The sequence below is a fragment of the Poecile atricapillus genome, chromosome W (genome assembly GCF_030490865.1).
Source record: "Poecile atricapillus isolate bPoeAtr1 chromosome W, bPoeAtr1.hap1, whole genome shotgun sequence".
In the NCBI taxonomy this organism is placed as follows: Eukaryota; Metazoa; Chordata; class Aves; order Passeriformes; family Paridae; genus Poecile; species Poecile atricapillus.
The window spans coordinates 25,279,966-25,295,235 of NC_081288.1; the positions used below are offsets into that span (position 1 = coordinate 25,279,966).

General features: G+C 42.0%; 1 protein-coding gene across 2 annotated transcripts; it reads left to right on the forward strand.

Moving 5' to 3' along the window:
- The first annotated feature begins 2,441 nt into the window (after positions 1-2,441).
- LOC131592408 (GTP-binding protein Rhes) lies at positions 2,442-10,608 on the forward strand. Of its 2 annotated transcripts, none has more exons than XM_058863898.1 (3): positions 2,442-3,168; positions 6,571-6,871; positions 8,353-10,608. In XM_058863898.1, exons 2-3 carry the CDS (start codon positions 6,601-6,603, stop codon positions 8,880-8,882), a joined length of 801 nt encoding a protein of 266 aa, XP_058719881.1. In that variant the 5' UTR covers positions 2,442-3,168; positions 6,571-6,600; the 3' UTR covers positions 8,883-10,608. The 2 variants fall into 2 exon arrangements, with proteins under 2 accessions (XP_058719881.1, XP_058719880.1); XM_058863897.1 differs by having other exon boundaries at positions 2,443-3,168; positions 6,592-6,871.
- Positions 10,609-15,270: the final 4,662 nt, after the last annotated feature.

A 15,270-nucleotide genomic window follows, 5' to 3' on the forward strand; every position in this document is an offset into this window, starting at 1 on the left:
CTCAAAACAAAGAGGTGCTGCCATCCTGACTCCTCAGATGAGGGCAGATGTAATGTGACTTCTCCACCAGAGCCACTCATGGGATGTCTCTAAAAAGGTAGGGATTTTTTGACCTCAGGTCTCCTGAGCCCTGAGGCAAAGCATGAAACCTACCTTTTTGTCAACTCCTTAACTGGTAGCACACCAGAAAAAAATGAAACAAAAAACACCAGCCCAAAAAGCTACAACAGTGTCTTTCAGGCCTCTGAAGCCTCAGAGCTAGCAATTATCTTTCAAAAGTTATTACTTCAAAAGTAATGTATTATTTTACTAGGTGTTCAATAAGAGATCAAATAAAGCTAAGGTGCCTAGTTAAGAATGTTATTTTATTTCATTAGCGTTTTGGGAACTTATCTGGTTACTTGAAATGCTGCAGAGAACAGCTGAGTAGGAGTTTGGGCTGGGTGAAGCCAGCTAGCCAAGAGTTTTGCATTTGGTTTACAAAAGAGCTTGAGTAGGCTGAAATTCCAGGCGGATGAGATGGTCTCCACTATGACTACACTTCTCTCTTAGTAGAGAACTCGGTACACTTGGCATGTGAGCCATAGGGATGAAAGAGGAGTTTATTTTCTGTAGCACTACAGGATTTCGCTTTGCTGGGTTTTGTGGGCATTCCTGTTCCTATGGCAATGATGCCAGGTTGCTGGTCACTCTTTTTGGATCAAAGCTACACAAGAGCTGACAAGACACCAGAAACAGTCCAGGTTTGATCTGAACTAATGAATTAGAAATGGGAAGCATCATATTTTATGTCAAAAATTTGTCTGAGCCATGAAAGTACTCCCCCACCTTTTGCCAAAAGGCTAAGGAGCCGACAAAGGAGACCTCGTACTGTGGTCCAAAAAGAGTTCAGTTCTGCTCGTAACCCAGTATCAGCTCGGTACTGCTGCAGCTCTTCAGTGGTGCTCTGCCACATCCTGCCCTTTCTTCCCAAATCTGAAGTTGTTTGCAGGATCTGCTGCTTCCCAAATTTGATCAATGTTGTTTTGCCTTTGTGTTAGTCTGAGTCCCCAGATGCACATCCTGCTTAGGATGACCGTGACCCTGACTTCAGTGAGAGCTGCTTCCTCTCACAGACAGTTCCAGATGGACTCATCCCACAGCCTGTGCTGTATCCTTTGAGGTCTGGGGGCACAGAGACACTCACAGGCGTGTCAAGCTGTGCCTGCAACAGCCATGGAATCCTCCTCAGTGGTTGCTGTGGATGGGTTCTGTGCAGCACCAGGACCATGGGCAAAACAGGGACACTTTATTCCAAGGGTGGCAACAGAAACATCCCTGTGCTCTGAGGAAAAGGAGGAGAGAAAGTGAAGCATCTTGGGAATTCCTCAGAGGGTGCAGAAATTGGTGAGGGGAGGAGGCTTTGAGATGATACATACACTGTAATTGAAAGATTCTTTGCATTCAACAATGAGTAAATTTCTCAGAGGAAACAAAAAAAACACACAAAAATTAAAAAAAAAAAAAAATAAAGAAAAGGGAGAACTGTGGAAGACCTGAAACTCTAAATGTTCGCATTTAGAAGACTGTAAGACTGTGCCTCCCTTCCATTTTCTTACTGTCAAAATGTCTTGAAAAATCTGTGGTTTTGTTCTTTTCCTGCCCCACCCCCAATTAGGAATTTAAAGTGGGAAATGCTGAAGTATTTAATTTTAAATCTTTGAAAATCAAGCTTTTTGATATATTTTAAAATAAACTCATAGATCGAAACTATTCAGAGAATAAATAAGGAGAAAAAATTCAAGTAGATCAGCAATGAAATAAACTGCAAACACAATGGTTCACTTGGGGTTGAACAAATGCCTTGAATTCTCCCTATTTTTAGTTTGTTTCTCTCTTTTTCCTGAGTTCCAGTTCCACACACTTTCAGTTTGTTTGACCTTTTTTAGCATTTCTATTACTCATCCCTAGTTTAGTTTTTAATTTATTTAAATATTAATAGAAGAACAACCGTTACATATTATTCTTATTTCTTAATCAAACCAACCAGCCATTCTAATGTAAATGTCTTGAGATTGAGCAAACAGGGAGAGCATCCCAAAGAGCAAAAGATTTACAGAAATTATGGACAGAAAGCACCTACTTGGGGAATGAGTCAGTCTGCTGCTGTCTAGCAGCAAAAAACAGCACGGAAGTATAGAGCTTTTAGAAACAGCTTATTTGCAAAGTAGATGAATTGTCTGTGTCTCTCATACACACACACACTAATTCGTTCCCCACACATGCATACATACAGGTCTCTGGTGGAAGACAGGGAATGTGCAGTCTGCAATGCACATGAACTTTCTGTTTAGAGGAGAAAAGAAAAGATTTTTCCAACAGGCACAAAATCCCACCCCCTCAGCACCCCTCCTTCCCCTGTGTCTGACACTGACTTCAAGGGAGGAGTTGAGCCAATTATCTGTGAGTCCTACAGAAGGAAAATCTGCAATTTGCCAGTAGTTGTGAGAGAGAGAGGGAGAAAGGCAGGGAGGGAAGGAAAAATATTTAACTGGCAAATATAAAGAAAAGCCCCTTCTATCCTAGAGAGAGAATATTTTAAAGCGAATCTCAGACCAGAAGAAAAGAAGCTCGTGGGGAGGGATGAGCCAGATAAGATCTGGGGAAGCATAGAGTCACCGCAGACAACTTCCATGCCTACCCTGATCTTTCTGCAGAGGATCTGAGGCGTCAGAGAGGCAGGGTGGGCCAGCTGCATGCACCCACTAGCCTGCACGAGTAGGTGCTGCTCCTGAAATTCTTTCCCCATAGAAGAGCCTACAAAGTACAGCTTGCAAGAAAAAACAGTGTGAGTTGGAGAGACTGTTTCCCATTTTCTTGAACTGAGCCTCGAGGAAAGAGCTCATCTGCCCAAAGGGAAAAACTGTCACCAGTTCTGAGATTCTTCTTTAGCTTATGTCAGTTGCCTGATCCCGTACATACGCCTATGGGGGAATGCCCTCTGGAGTCCTGCAGTCCTTCCCAATCCTGCTAAGTTCTTGGGAAATACTGGAGAAGAACTGAGCCCAGAACAAGCAACGTGGGATCCACAGAACAATAGCCTTTTACAACAGCAGCCACCTCTGATTAAAATTATCAGCTTCAGCAGACTGCACCGAGACCCAGGACTGCTACTCCTAGGAAAGAAAGGTAAGAAATCAGCACGGAGTTTGCGGTGAGAGTAGGAAACAAACATCCCATAGGAGTGATTTTGGAGTGCATGAAAATTAGAGGGACACTAGTAGTGATTAAGAAGTGACAGGTCTGTTATGCATGATACAGTTTGTGTCTGCCTATGTTCTTTTTAACTGGGTGCAGTGATTAACACTGTGGTGGCAACAGAGACACAGCAGCTGAAGACAGAGGAGTGCAAGGGAGGTAGTTCGGAAGTCTGTTCATGAATGGGGAGTGGTAGGGAGAGCATACACCCTGATGGGAGGATGGAAAACTAAGGTGCAATAGCTCTGGGCAGGTTGAATAAAGAATGTCTTCCTTAGGTATCTCCCTATTGGTGCTCAGGCTCAAATTTGCAGTACCTTACCGGCATTCAGACAGGCACTCTCCAGAGCATACAAAAACAGGTTCATTGTCATTCATTCCTATGCCTGCCTATAAAAAGAGAAGTAGTGGTTAGCAGATAGAGAATAACACAGGGAGTCAAGAGAAATGGGGTTTAATGTTGATTTTGGATTGTGGTTTCAGCTCTTTCTGAGCAAATGAGCTTTTCCCTTTATTTAGTGTTATTTAGAGATAACATTAATTGCCTGTATTTCAAAAATTTCAACATTTTGAAATCCCTTCACTGTACCAATATAAAATACTAATATAAACTTTCTAGCATCAAGCCAGTACATAAAGCAGAAGGTACCACTGGGAATTAATCTATGCTTAAGTATTTAATAAACTAGAAGGAAAATATGTAGATTAAAGCCAGCTGGAGGTTGTTTGTCTCCTCATTCTCTTCTGATTGATTTTGCTTTACTTAGTACATGAACATGTGGTCTCTCCCTGTTTCCTTTCTTCTGTCTTTAATCTTTTTCACTGTATGAGCCCCTGTGCTTCCCCTTGCCTCTCCTGGGTGTCAAGGCTGAAGTTTCATTCCTTTTCTGAGGAGGAAAGAAGGCAGACTGTGTTGAACTAGAGAAAAACTGGACTGAGGGGATCAGAAAGCTCAAATGTAAGCTCCCAGTTCAAAGGCACATTCTGACTAAGGTTTGCAGCAGAGGTGATGAGTAGCAACTCCACAAATCAAAATGCTGAAAAACATATTTTGACTTTGAGTGAAATGAAATGCAATTAAGAAAGCACAGGAGTCTTGACTGAATGCCTTGACAGGTGGAACAAGGACAGTATAAAGTGATCAGGTCAGTCAGCACGCATGTTCTGTACAGGACATAAAAGGCATTCACCCAAAATGGGTAACCGTGCTCTCTCCCAGATGCTTTTGCACCGAGTTGTAGAGAACTGCTCTCTAGCAGATGTAAGTCACACAGGCCACTTGCCCTCATGCAACTACACTGGTCCATCATGGCCTGAAGAGCTGCCTCACCTCTAGGTGCTGGTTCTAGACAGTAAAGTTTGTAGTTTTTACAACTCATATATTTCCCTGCTCTTCTCTGCCAAATAAATAAGCCTGAGAGGGTGAAAGGAAGCATTTTTTTGTCTACGCGTGGATGCAAAACAGTACTGGACTGGCTGTGTGGGATAGAGTACATGGCAGTGTTTCAGAGACTGAATATGGTACTTCTGCAGTATTGGAGATAGGTCCTGCGGTAAACAAAACAGAATCCAGTTCAAATACCGGCTGTGCTCCTTGCTGTCATTTTTGCCACAGTAATCCCAACAGTACTGTAATTCTGCATGTGTGTGTCCATCCAAAGTTGTGTTCTGGCATTAATCTGGCTCTAATATTAGTCTGTCCTACCCTCTGAATGTGATTCAGAGTGTAAGCTACTCTGAGGAGAACATTGCATTTTCTTTTGTTCATTAGGTAGGTCTGAATATGCCCTTGTTGTGCTGCAAATTATAGCAATAACAATAAATAGTCATGTTTTGCTTTTTGTTTCCTTGGGCTATAGCACAGAGCTTGTAATGATGCTGGATCAGAATTCCAGAGACTTCTTTATTTAGCAGTGACTGTATCGTCACTGCTGCTTTGGTGCTCAGCACACATTAAACAAAGTAAAGTATTTTAAGCTCTTCCCTGAGATAATTGTCAGCTACATAAAAGCTTGGGAGTTAAAAGTCACTCAAGGGAAAGATAGAAATCCAGATCTGGACCCAGAAATGATCTGTCAGTGTACATAAAGTACTTGCATTGCAATATAAATAAACAACACTTAAGTTAAATAAATGGCACAGTGGGAACTTGATTATTCTTTAATAAGAACCTAGTAACCAAAATAAACTCTGTCCAAAGTGTGCCTCCTTTTCCGTAACAGTCAGTTTTCCCTACACAGACACTGTATTTTTCTTTCAGCACACAGTTCATTTGAACAGGTATATGAAAAAGGTCTGAGCAGCACTTTTTCTTTCCTACCAAAGTTTCCTGCATCTGAGCACTATATCAAAATGCAGTCTCCAGGGCCTCTAGAATCATTTTAGATGTCATGGGTTGGAAATCTTGTCTAATAACTATTTAAGATGGCTGTCTTTCATCTTTTCTCCTCCTTGTACGCAGCACTGGTGCTTAGTAAAGCCAGTGGCACCCACAACATCTGTATATATAAAGACTGGAATTCCTAAAAAAATCTGTTCCTGCAGTTCCACCCATTGACAGCCATCCTGCTGCAACAATGATAGTTTGCTTATAGGGAGTTCCCACGCTACCAGTCCAAACAGCAGAATTAAAATCTGGTTTCTAAAAGGTCACTGGAGGCACAGATCTTTGAATTTATCACCAGCCAGTGCTATTTTGTGGCTCACGCTCCCTGCATCAGCAAAGAATATTGCATGGGACCAGCTATTTAAAGTTACTGAGATATCTAGCTTGCTGATGTTAAGCATGATTCTTGTTTCTGTCTGACTTTTGGCTGATCTCAGAAAATTAGTATTATGGGCAGCTCCTATTTAGGCAGCCAAACAGAGTGATCTAGGTTCTAATGGCAGCTGCAGTGGCTGTAATATATTGGGGAATGTGACCTCTGTGTTTATATATCTAAATGAGAACCAAGTTCTAGTGAAAAATCTGGTAATTTGTAAGTGACACAGATGGTGGGAAGGAACCTGGTGTCTCAGCTGAAGTGCAGCTGATAAATTCAGCCCTTAATGTTTAAATGTAACAGCAAATTACAATTCAAAAGCATGTTATGTTCAGTGTAAATGCCCTCGTTTTTATATTACTTTAAAAGAAAAGAAAGAACAACAACAACAATAAAACAAAACCCACTCCCTAAAAATGAGGCTGAAAAAGTTTAAGCATTTCCAGTGGAAACAGATTCTGTATGGACCTTGATTACTCTGCTCAGCTATGCAGGACTATGCTCTTTGGCAAGCTTGTGGTGAGAATCTGCCTTATTTTACCCTCCATTTGGTTTCTGATCTTTCCTCCAGCTCTGCTATTTCCTCTTTCAGGACCAAGCAATGATGAAGACTATGTCTGGTGGAAACTGCAACCTGAACGTGCCGGCCAAGAACTCATACCGCATGGTGGTTCTGGGAGCCTCCAGGGTGGGGAAAAGCTCCATCGTCTCACGCTTCCTCAATGGCCGCTTTGAGGATCAGTACACTCCCACCATCGAGGATTTTCATCGCAAGGTCTACAATATACGGGGGGACATGTATCAGCTGGACATCCTGGACACCTCTGGGAATCACCCTTTCCCTGCCATGAGGAGGCTTTCCATCCTAACAGGTGAGAAAGTCAGGGGGAAGGTCATAAGGATAGATGTTAACTTGAAAAGTATTGCCTGGAGATGACTGGTTTTTGGGAGATAGCTAAAGGGACTGCTTGATTTGCTGCAAAATGCATTTCTATAGAGAGATATTTCCTGGCTGGTGTGTCCACAGCACTATAAGGAATGCATTAGCCACAGTGGAGAAGTCCAGTGGGTGAAGGTCTGAAATTGAGATATTCCCTTATCCATTTACCTTTCCCTCCTGCTTTATATTTTTATTGAGGTCACAAATAAATGTCTGAATGCAATTCTGTGGGTATAAAGAGCAGAAGAGGGAAAATTAGGCATGTTGTTATAAGACACACACAGTGAAAAATAAATATAAAATGCACAAAAAGGGAATTCTAACCAATAATGTCCCAAGGATGTTTTTATTCCTGAAATTTCCAGCCTGATTTCCTTGATTTAATATTCCAGTAGAGGGACAGCTTTACACCCTTTCTCCTTAGTCTGCATCTAATCAAATATATTTAAACACAAAAGAAAGGGAAATGGTGAGATTATTTTGCATCTTCTCACTGTCAAGTTGTTCCTGTTGTGGGCTAAAATATATAATTATAAAAGTGACAGTAGATGTACATTCAGCCACAGCTCACAACAAACCTTCTTTCTGGATTCACTATCCACTTTTCTACCTGGCCAGTGAAACATGACATTCACATCTGACAAGGCTACAATCCATATTCACTGAGGTCCTAGGACCATTTTCTAGGATGCAAATGTGAGCTTTAGTCCCTGAAAGCTCACTTAGCATGTGCCACATGAATGTCATTCAACAGGCAATGATTTGCCTTATTTTCTACTTGCAAAAGGAACTGTAAGTTGGGAAATGTCAAAAGGAGATGCCAGGGAATGTGTGTCATTTATATATCAGGTTTTTTTCATGATCTGCTTCTCTTGAGCAAATGCAATGACAGCAAAGCAGAGAAACCTCTTGTTCCTGACTTGGGTGTTCAGGACTGATTAGCTGTAAACCTTCAGTTCAGGTGTTGCTTCATGTGTTGTGTAATCAAGGGGTTAAGGATGAGTGTCTACCAGCTCTCCACTCTTTCTGGTGTCAGAACAGGATGTGTTTTACACAGAGATACAAATGAAAGGAAGTAAAAAGAAGAGCAATGCAGCGGAGCTGAGATAGAAACATATTTATGAAAGAGATAAAAACAGGCAATAACTTTCAATCCCAGTGCAAACTAGGAATGCAACTGGGTAGGACTGGAGTAACATCATAGCCAAAAGTCTTTTCCATAGCACTACAGAAAAATGTGGGGAGTTGAATCAGAAGAACTAAAGTACAGCTGAGTGAATAGGTGCCAAAGGACGAAGCAAAAATATATGGGGAGGAGATGGAAATAAAAGAATTGCTTTTTTAAAAGTCCCTCCTCTGAAACTGGTGTGACCCACAAGCCCTTACAGTAGCTTTTTTTTTTTTTAATTGCAGGGGATGTTTTCATCCTGGTGTTCAGCCTAGACAACAGAGAATCTTTTGATGAGGTCAAGCGACTCCAGAAACAGATCCTTGAGGTCAAATCCTGCCTGAAGAACAAGACCAAGGAATCAGCTGACCTCCCCATGGTGATCTGTGGCAACAAAAACGACCACAGTGAAATTTTCCGCAAGGTACGCACTGATGAAGGTGAGAATCTTGTCTCCAGTGATGAAAACTGTGCTTACTTCGAAGTGTCAGCCAAGAAGAACACCAATGTGGATGAGATGTTTTATGTCCTCTTCAGCATGGCCAAGCTACCTCATGAGATGAGCCCTTCCCTGCACAGGAAAATCTCCATCCAGTATGGTGACACTTTCCAACAGAAATCCTTCCGGATGCGCCGAGTCAAAGACATGGATGCCTACGGCATGATCTCTCCCTTCGCTCGCCGGCCAAGTGTCAACAGTGACCTGAAGTATATCAAATCAAAAGTTCTCAGGGAAGGTCAGTCCAGAGAGAGAGAGAAATGCACAGTCCAGTGAAGGAGGCTTGCACTTCTGTCTGAAGAAAACATCCACACGCAGTGCCTTAAAGAAAAAACGGTCTGTGGAAGCAAAGAACGGGCTAGTGGGGTTTATTAAGAAAACCCAACATGGAGAAAGGATAACTTCCTGTGGATTCTGCTGAGTCACAAATGTAAATAACATCATCCTTGAAGATGACTGGGAATGATCATACACCTGAGATACATTTGCATTCTTTTGTCTTTGTAATGTAGCTCCTCTTCATTCCCCTTTTTGTTTGAAAAATACAGTCCTGAGAAGTAAAGACATTTCAAACTTATCGTTAGAAAGAAAATCGATCAAAAATGCACAGAAGGCATTGACAGTCACCCAGCATGCAGCTCTTGCTAAGAGAGAGGAGGTTATGTGTGTGTGTGTATATCTCTGTGTGCCCATGTGCACGTGTGCACGCATGTGTGGAGCTCTCCTTTTAAAAACTGGGACTTGCATTTCAAAGGGCAGCAGTCTTAACTGAGCATTCCCAGATTGGGAGTGGACTCTATATGTGGATGCATGACTTTCACTCACTTCTGAGGGCACCTGCATTAAGAATTGATTTTATGTTTGTTGGGACAGTTACCATTTGACATTGACATGAATGTTGGTTTGTATTAAAGATTTTATTTGGGATTTGTTGGGTTTTTTTATTATTTGGGGGTGGGTTTTTAGCAAAATCAGATGGCAAGTGCATTTGATATTAAACAGTGTCTGCTTTCTACCAGTGAAAGGTGGTTTTCCTCTGTAACACTTTCTAAGATGTACATTGATTGAAAGTGAAATTATTCTGCAAAAAGCCAATGCATTTGGCTGCTTTGCAAGCTTGATGTGATGTTGTTTCTCAAAGCAGCCACACCAGTTCTGAGTATCATAATACAAATGCCACTCCTTGCCTTGCTGGCCACTGGACTAATGATTCCTTCCTCTGCCTGTATCAGCTGAGAGTGGCCACACTTATATGTAGAATGAGACCACTTCAGAGCCAGGATTGGATTATTTTTCAAATATAAGAACTGAATGGTTATAGGGCCAGCTCCTTTATATTTCTTCTGCTGACATGCTTCTAGTAATTTTGTTCATAGTTTCCCTCACTGTCCAGTAAAGGTTGTCTTGATGGAAACATTTGCTCTGCAGAAGTCCTTCAGAACAGAAGCTTTGTCCTGGTTGTTCAAACAGGATTGAACTGACTGGTCAGATAAATCTGGGGCTGTCCATTCACTTCTTTCCTTTCTCAGCCCAGTACAGGCATCCTTATCTTCACCTCTCTCCCAGTGCTGCTTCTAGCTCTGTTGTTTGATGAGCCCCTGTACGCCCTCAGAGTCCAATATATTCTCTCAAATGTGAGCTTGCCACTCTTGCTGACTGGAATGAGCTGTGTACACACATATCTGTGGGCAAAGCATGGCCCCAAGACAGGAAACAACAGTAGAATATATATGTTATATATACCTCAGAAAGACCTTTGGATATATTGTCCTTCCCTCACCCTCAAGTTCTGTGTTTGGGTACATCTGCCTTGCTGTGTCCTAGGCAGAGCTGTGAGCTAGTTTGTGCTATAATTTGACAGGAAACCAAGAATGATGATTGTCTGTAAAAATTAGCCTCTGGGATTCAAAATCCCATATTCATTTATCAACTCCACCCTTCATTGGTACTGTATTGGTAAAAATACACTGTTCTTTTATTCCTGTTGCCAGGGCAGCACCTTTCTGACCATGCTCCCTCCCTATCTATAAATATGTACATGGTTTATGATTAAACCTGATTTATTTATTAGCTGTGTCCTGTTTTGGTTTTGGTTTCTTTTTAGTTTTAATTTCTCCAAGAATAATGAGGAAGGCTCTGTATTTATGTTGTGCAGATATATCTAGGTAAGTGAGTTCTGGGTTGAGAGTCCTGATAAGATCTCCTGTAAGTTCTGGAAGAGCCTTTTATGTCCTCCAGACACCAGGGGCTACATATTTGCATGTTTGGAACAGAACTGTGTCTATATCCAGATCTATCTATCAATCATCTTTTTGACCACTAACTTATATATACAGATATCTGCAGAGCAGACAGTTACTTTTCCTTATGCTGCCTCCAAAATGAGAGAACAACTCTCTCTTCCCTGCACAGAGCTGACATGTTGATCCCTCGTGCAATTTAACGTGGTCTCTGCAGAGACATCACTGTTTATGTCCACAATATCTCCAGGTTACTATCGGTACCTCCCAGTTGTGTGAGTCCTGGTCCCTCTGAGCACATCCTCACCACTCCACAGACTCCCCACCCAAGTGTGTGACTATGATACATATATATATGTATGTGTATGATCAGGCTCTGGGACTCATGTAACACAAGGTTTTGGAGGGGGTTTGAAGGTGGAGTGAGAAAGGCATAAGTAATGGATATTGGTTGGGCTAAGGGACCCTGGGATACTAAATGAGAACTCCTTGCACTATAAATTATGGCCTTACTGACTCTGCGTCTGCTCTCCCTGGCCTGCAGGGTAAAGCTGAATTTTTAAAAAGCCTTCAAAATCAAGTCTCTGTCTTTGTCTTACCACATTGACCTTACCATTATTTTCCCTACTTATCCACATCTCCACAAACACACTCTTTCCATCTCCACAAAGACACCAGATTTCCATGCCCTTTCATGTTCTCCTGTTCCTGCCTCTTCCACCATGGACACAAAGCCACCCAGCATGGAAAAGCAAAATTTCAGTGACAACAGAGGCACAAGTGTAGGGCGGCTGAAGACCAAAGAGCAGATGCTCACACATATGCTGGATACCACAGGAATGCCAGTGAGCCCCAGCTGCACAGTCCAGCTTGGCCAGCCGGTGCTCAAGGTGAGAAGTATCTGAGAAACTGGGTGGAAATGAAGGTGAAGTAGCATTACAGTTGCCCGCAAAAACAAATGGCAGTAAGCAGGTAATCTTATTAAAGTAATCCTAGTCTCTTCAATACATTTTCTTACTGATGGTAATTGCTTTTGAAGTTAGATTTTCATGCTCCTGAGGACTTTTTTTTTTTCCTTTTTTTGTATCATTACAGCCATTCTATTAATATCTATATATTATTTGGGCTCTAAAAGTGCATAGAGCCCCTAAGCCAGACAGTATGTGTATCAGTTGTTTATTCACAGTTAGCAGCCATTATGTTCTGTGGAAAGGTCTGAGACTGGGAAGCAGAGAGCAAGGCTACCTTCCTGCATAGGGCACATAAGGAAAAGCAGGAAGAGGAAAGAGGAATTGTTTCTTCCCTGCTAACCACTGAATGCATCTGGCCATAGAACAGAAAAGGGAAGAGCTTTATGGGAAACTCTTATTATGTGTGCTCAGAAACTGTGAGACTCTGAAAGGAGCAAAGAAGAGACCTACAGCCAGGTCTCAGAGGCACTGGAAAGAGAAAAAAGAGAAACCACCTCTTTTATTTTTCTTCTTCCCTTTGAGATTCAAGAGACCAGCATGGAACTTACCTGCATCCCAAGAAGTCATGAAAATGCACAGGACTAAGGGCAGGTCTGGGGCAAGGACTCTGTCTGAAGAGATGCTAAGAGTAGTCTTACTTGGTCTTACCTGGTGCAATTAAGTTGCTTTATTCCCACAGCTACCTCATCCTACATTGCAGTACATAAACCCCATCACTAGTGATGCAAAGCCTCACCTACAGTTTTTGTGTATTTACTTTCAGGACAACAAGCAGGGACCCAGCTAAGGATCAATCACAGCCCTGGAACAAGACAAGACTGAGATTTATTTTTCGTATTGCTCAGCACAGCAAGATAGTCTTTGTCTTGAAAAAATTACCAATCAACACATAGGAGCTACTATAAATATTGGCAAAAATCTAATCAAGTCACAGGGTCAGTACAAATCAGGAAGGAAATAGTGATCATAGTGAATTAAGTAAAAAACAAACCGAGGGTGGACAGGACAGAATGAAGGCCTGTTTTGACATCCCAAGGATTAAATTAGGCTTCTGTTCAGAAGGATCCCCAGGAGAGCTGCTGCCACCAGGCCAGCCTGATGCTAGAGAGAGGCATTCATGGAGCAGCCTCACAAAGGGCATTGCCTCCCTGTGACACTGGGGTCCAATATTTCTGATTGTCTGAGAGGTCAAAGGCCTTTTACAAAGGCAAGTAGAAAATGGTGGGATAATTTTCTAAAGGGCAGCAGAGGAGAGCTTCAAAAGGGGGCTCCCAAAGGTAGGGTGGCAACAGGAGGTTGTCCAGGTAAATAATTGAAAAGTTAGGTTTGAATGCAAGCTATAAAATGTACCTTTCATCTTTATTTCATACTTCTCTACATAGAAGTCAAAACCAAGATATTTTATTTAGCCTTTTTGTCCTTTCTCAAATGCTAGCACTGCTTACTGCTGTGTAAAACCCACCTCCTATCTCTCATTACACCTTTTTCTGCCTTAGATTTACTCTCCTGTCATCCACCTTATTATGGGCTGCTTTGCTAGCCCTGTCCTAGTGTCTTGGCTAGGGTAGAAGGTTACAAGAAAAGGTGTTTTTGAAGTAACTGATGATTATTTGATTTGATTTGAAATCACTGTTACATTCAGGGGCTTTATCAGCATTATTGTTTCTGTAAAATTACATGGTGGCAGGCTCAGATTAAAGGATCTCCTGGAAGAAGTATATAAAACATGATATAATGTACATTTTCCCCACTGGTTTCTATAGCAACAGCCTTTTCTCTGCACTCAGAAAGAGCAGGGAATTTGCAGGGGGGAGATGAGTAGCAGTGGCTCTGCCCAGCTCAGATCTTTTACTTCTGAGTCCTCATGGGAAATTTTCCTCCCTTCAGTTTCTGTTATGTAGAGAAACCAAGACCACCAGCCAGATCTCCTTTGCAGACTACATGTCTTGTAAAGCTGTGGGATGGATATTTACCACAGATAAAAATGGTTTTTTTGCATGATTTCCATTTCCTTGACGTGATTGTAAACTGGGGCAATTCTCCTGGAATGGTGCCTGATACAGGGAATACACATGGCAAAGTGCTACGAACCAGCTGCTGCACTCAGGTTTGGCTAGACCTAACTGTGAGCCTTGACCATCTCCACTCTCCCCTGTGCCTGTCAGGCGCAGTCTGAGCCTGAGATTTCCCAGAGAAACATTTCCTTTTGCATCATAACAACATCAGCCAAAGACCTTTCCTTACCTCTGCCATCATTGGTCATCCACAGAGAGCAGAACCACACTAAGTCCCAGGCATCATGTTCCTAGAAAGTTCTTGACAGCTTGGAAGGAGACCAAGAACTAGCAAGAAAAACATTTTATGAGCCTAAGGGGATTGACTTGAGTAAGCCTTAAGAAAACTCTAAGAGGGATAATTCTGTGCTATGCAGGCAAACAAACTCTGAGAGAGCCTGTCTGAAAACCCCTCAGTATGTTTGAGAGGTGGAGAGAACAACTGAGACCTCTCTTTTTTTAGATCTGGGCAGGGGGATAGTTCAGTGGGAACAGGAGTATTACGCAGGAAAATGTAAGCAAGACAGCAGAGGAGATTTTAGGGCAGTGGAATCTACTGGAAAATTTTCTAAGAGATGTCAGGAAAGTCCCACTAGGAAAACACTGGGAGAAAACCTGAAACCTGTATGGCCATCAGGGGTAACCTGGTGTTGGCAGTGGGCAAGGCTGACTGAGCTAGCAGATTATCTTGATGCCACACACTTGTTTCTGCGGTGGACCCTGAACCCAAGTCTGTGCCAAAGAAATTTCTTCAGACTGTCCTCACTGCAGACTCCCAGTCCCACAAGTGGAGGGTTGGTAGTTCACTAGTTCCCTCCCAGCAAACCACTAACAATAGAGACAAGACTTCTTACATCAGATCCTGCTTTTCAGAGCATTTCCACAAAGGTCCCTGGACTGCTTGGAGCAAACAGCTCCTCTGGCAAATAGTCCATTAACGGCTTTTTGTGTATTTGTTTACTGTTCAGAAGTATTTGATGACTGATTAATGCCAATGGGTCCTGTGCTTTAACTGGGGTGGTTAACTAAGATTATCAGTTCAGATTAAGCATGAAAACAAGGACAAATGAGATCACTGTGCTTCAGGGACATCATGTAGCAAAGTAAAACAACGTAAAGGAAAAAAAATCCAACTTGGGTATGTGTGATCACGTTACTCTGACCTAGAGGTGTTTCAGATGGACCATATTTATTCAAGAGCGTCCTCTCACAAGTATTTGGCTCTCAGTAGTTAGTATAGAATTCACACATAAAAACATTGAATATTTTACACTTTTTCTTAAAAATATGTCTTGAGCCCGTATTTTGAGGTTAAAAAGAAGTAAAACAAAAAACCCCTACAGTTTCCAGAGTTGTGATGGATGAAGGGGTAGTGATGGATAATTCTAGCTGCAAGAAA

Bases quoted from the DNA above. Each gene is read 5' to 3' on its own strand.
- LOC131592408 (XM_058863898.1), top strand. From the start codon at position 6,601: ATGATGAAGACTATGTCTGGTGGAAACTGCAACCTGAACGTGCCGGCC. The intron at 6,872-8,352 runs GTGAGAAAGTCA...TTTTAATTGCAG, and splicing joins GAGGCTTTCCATCCTAACAG to GGGATGTTTTCATCCTGGTG.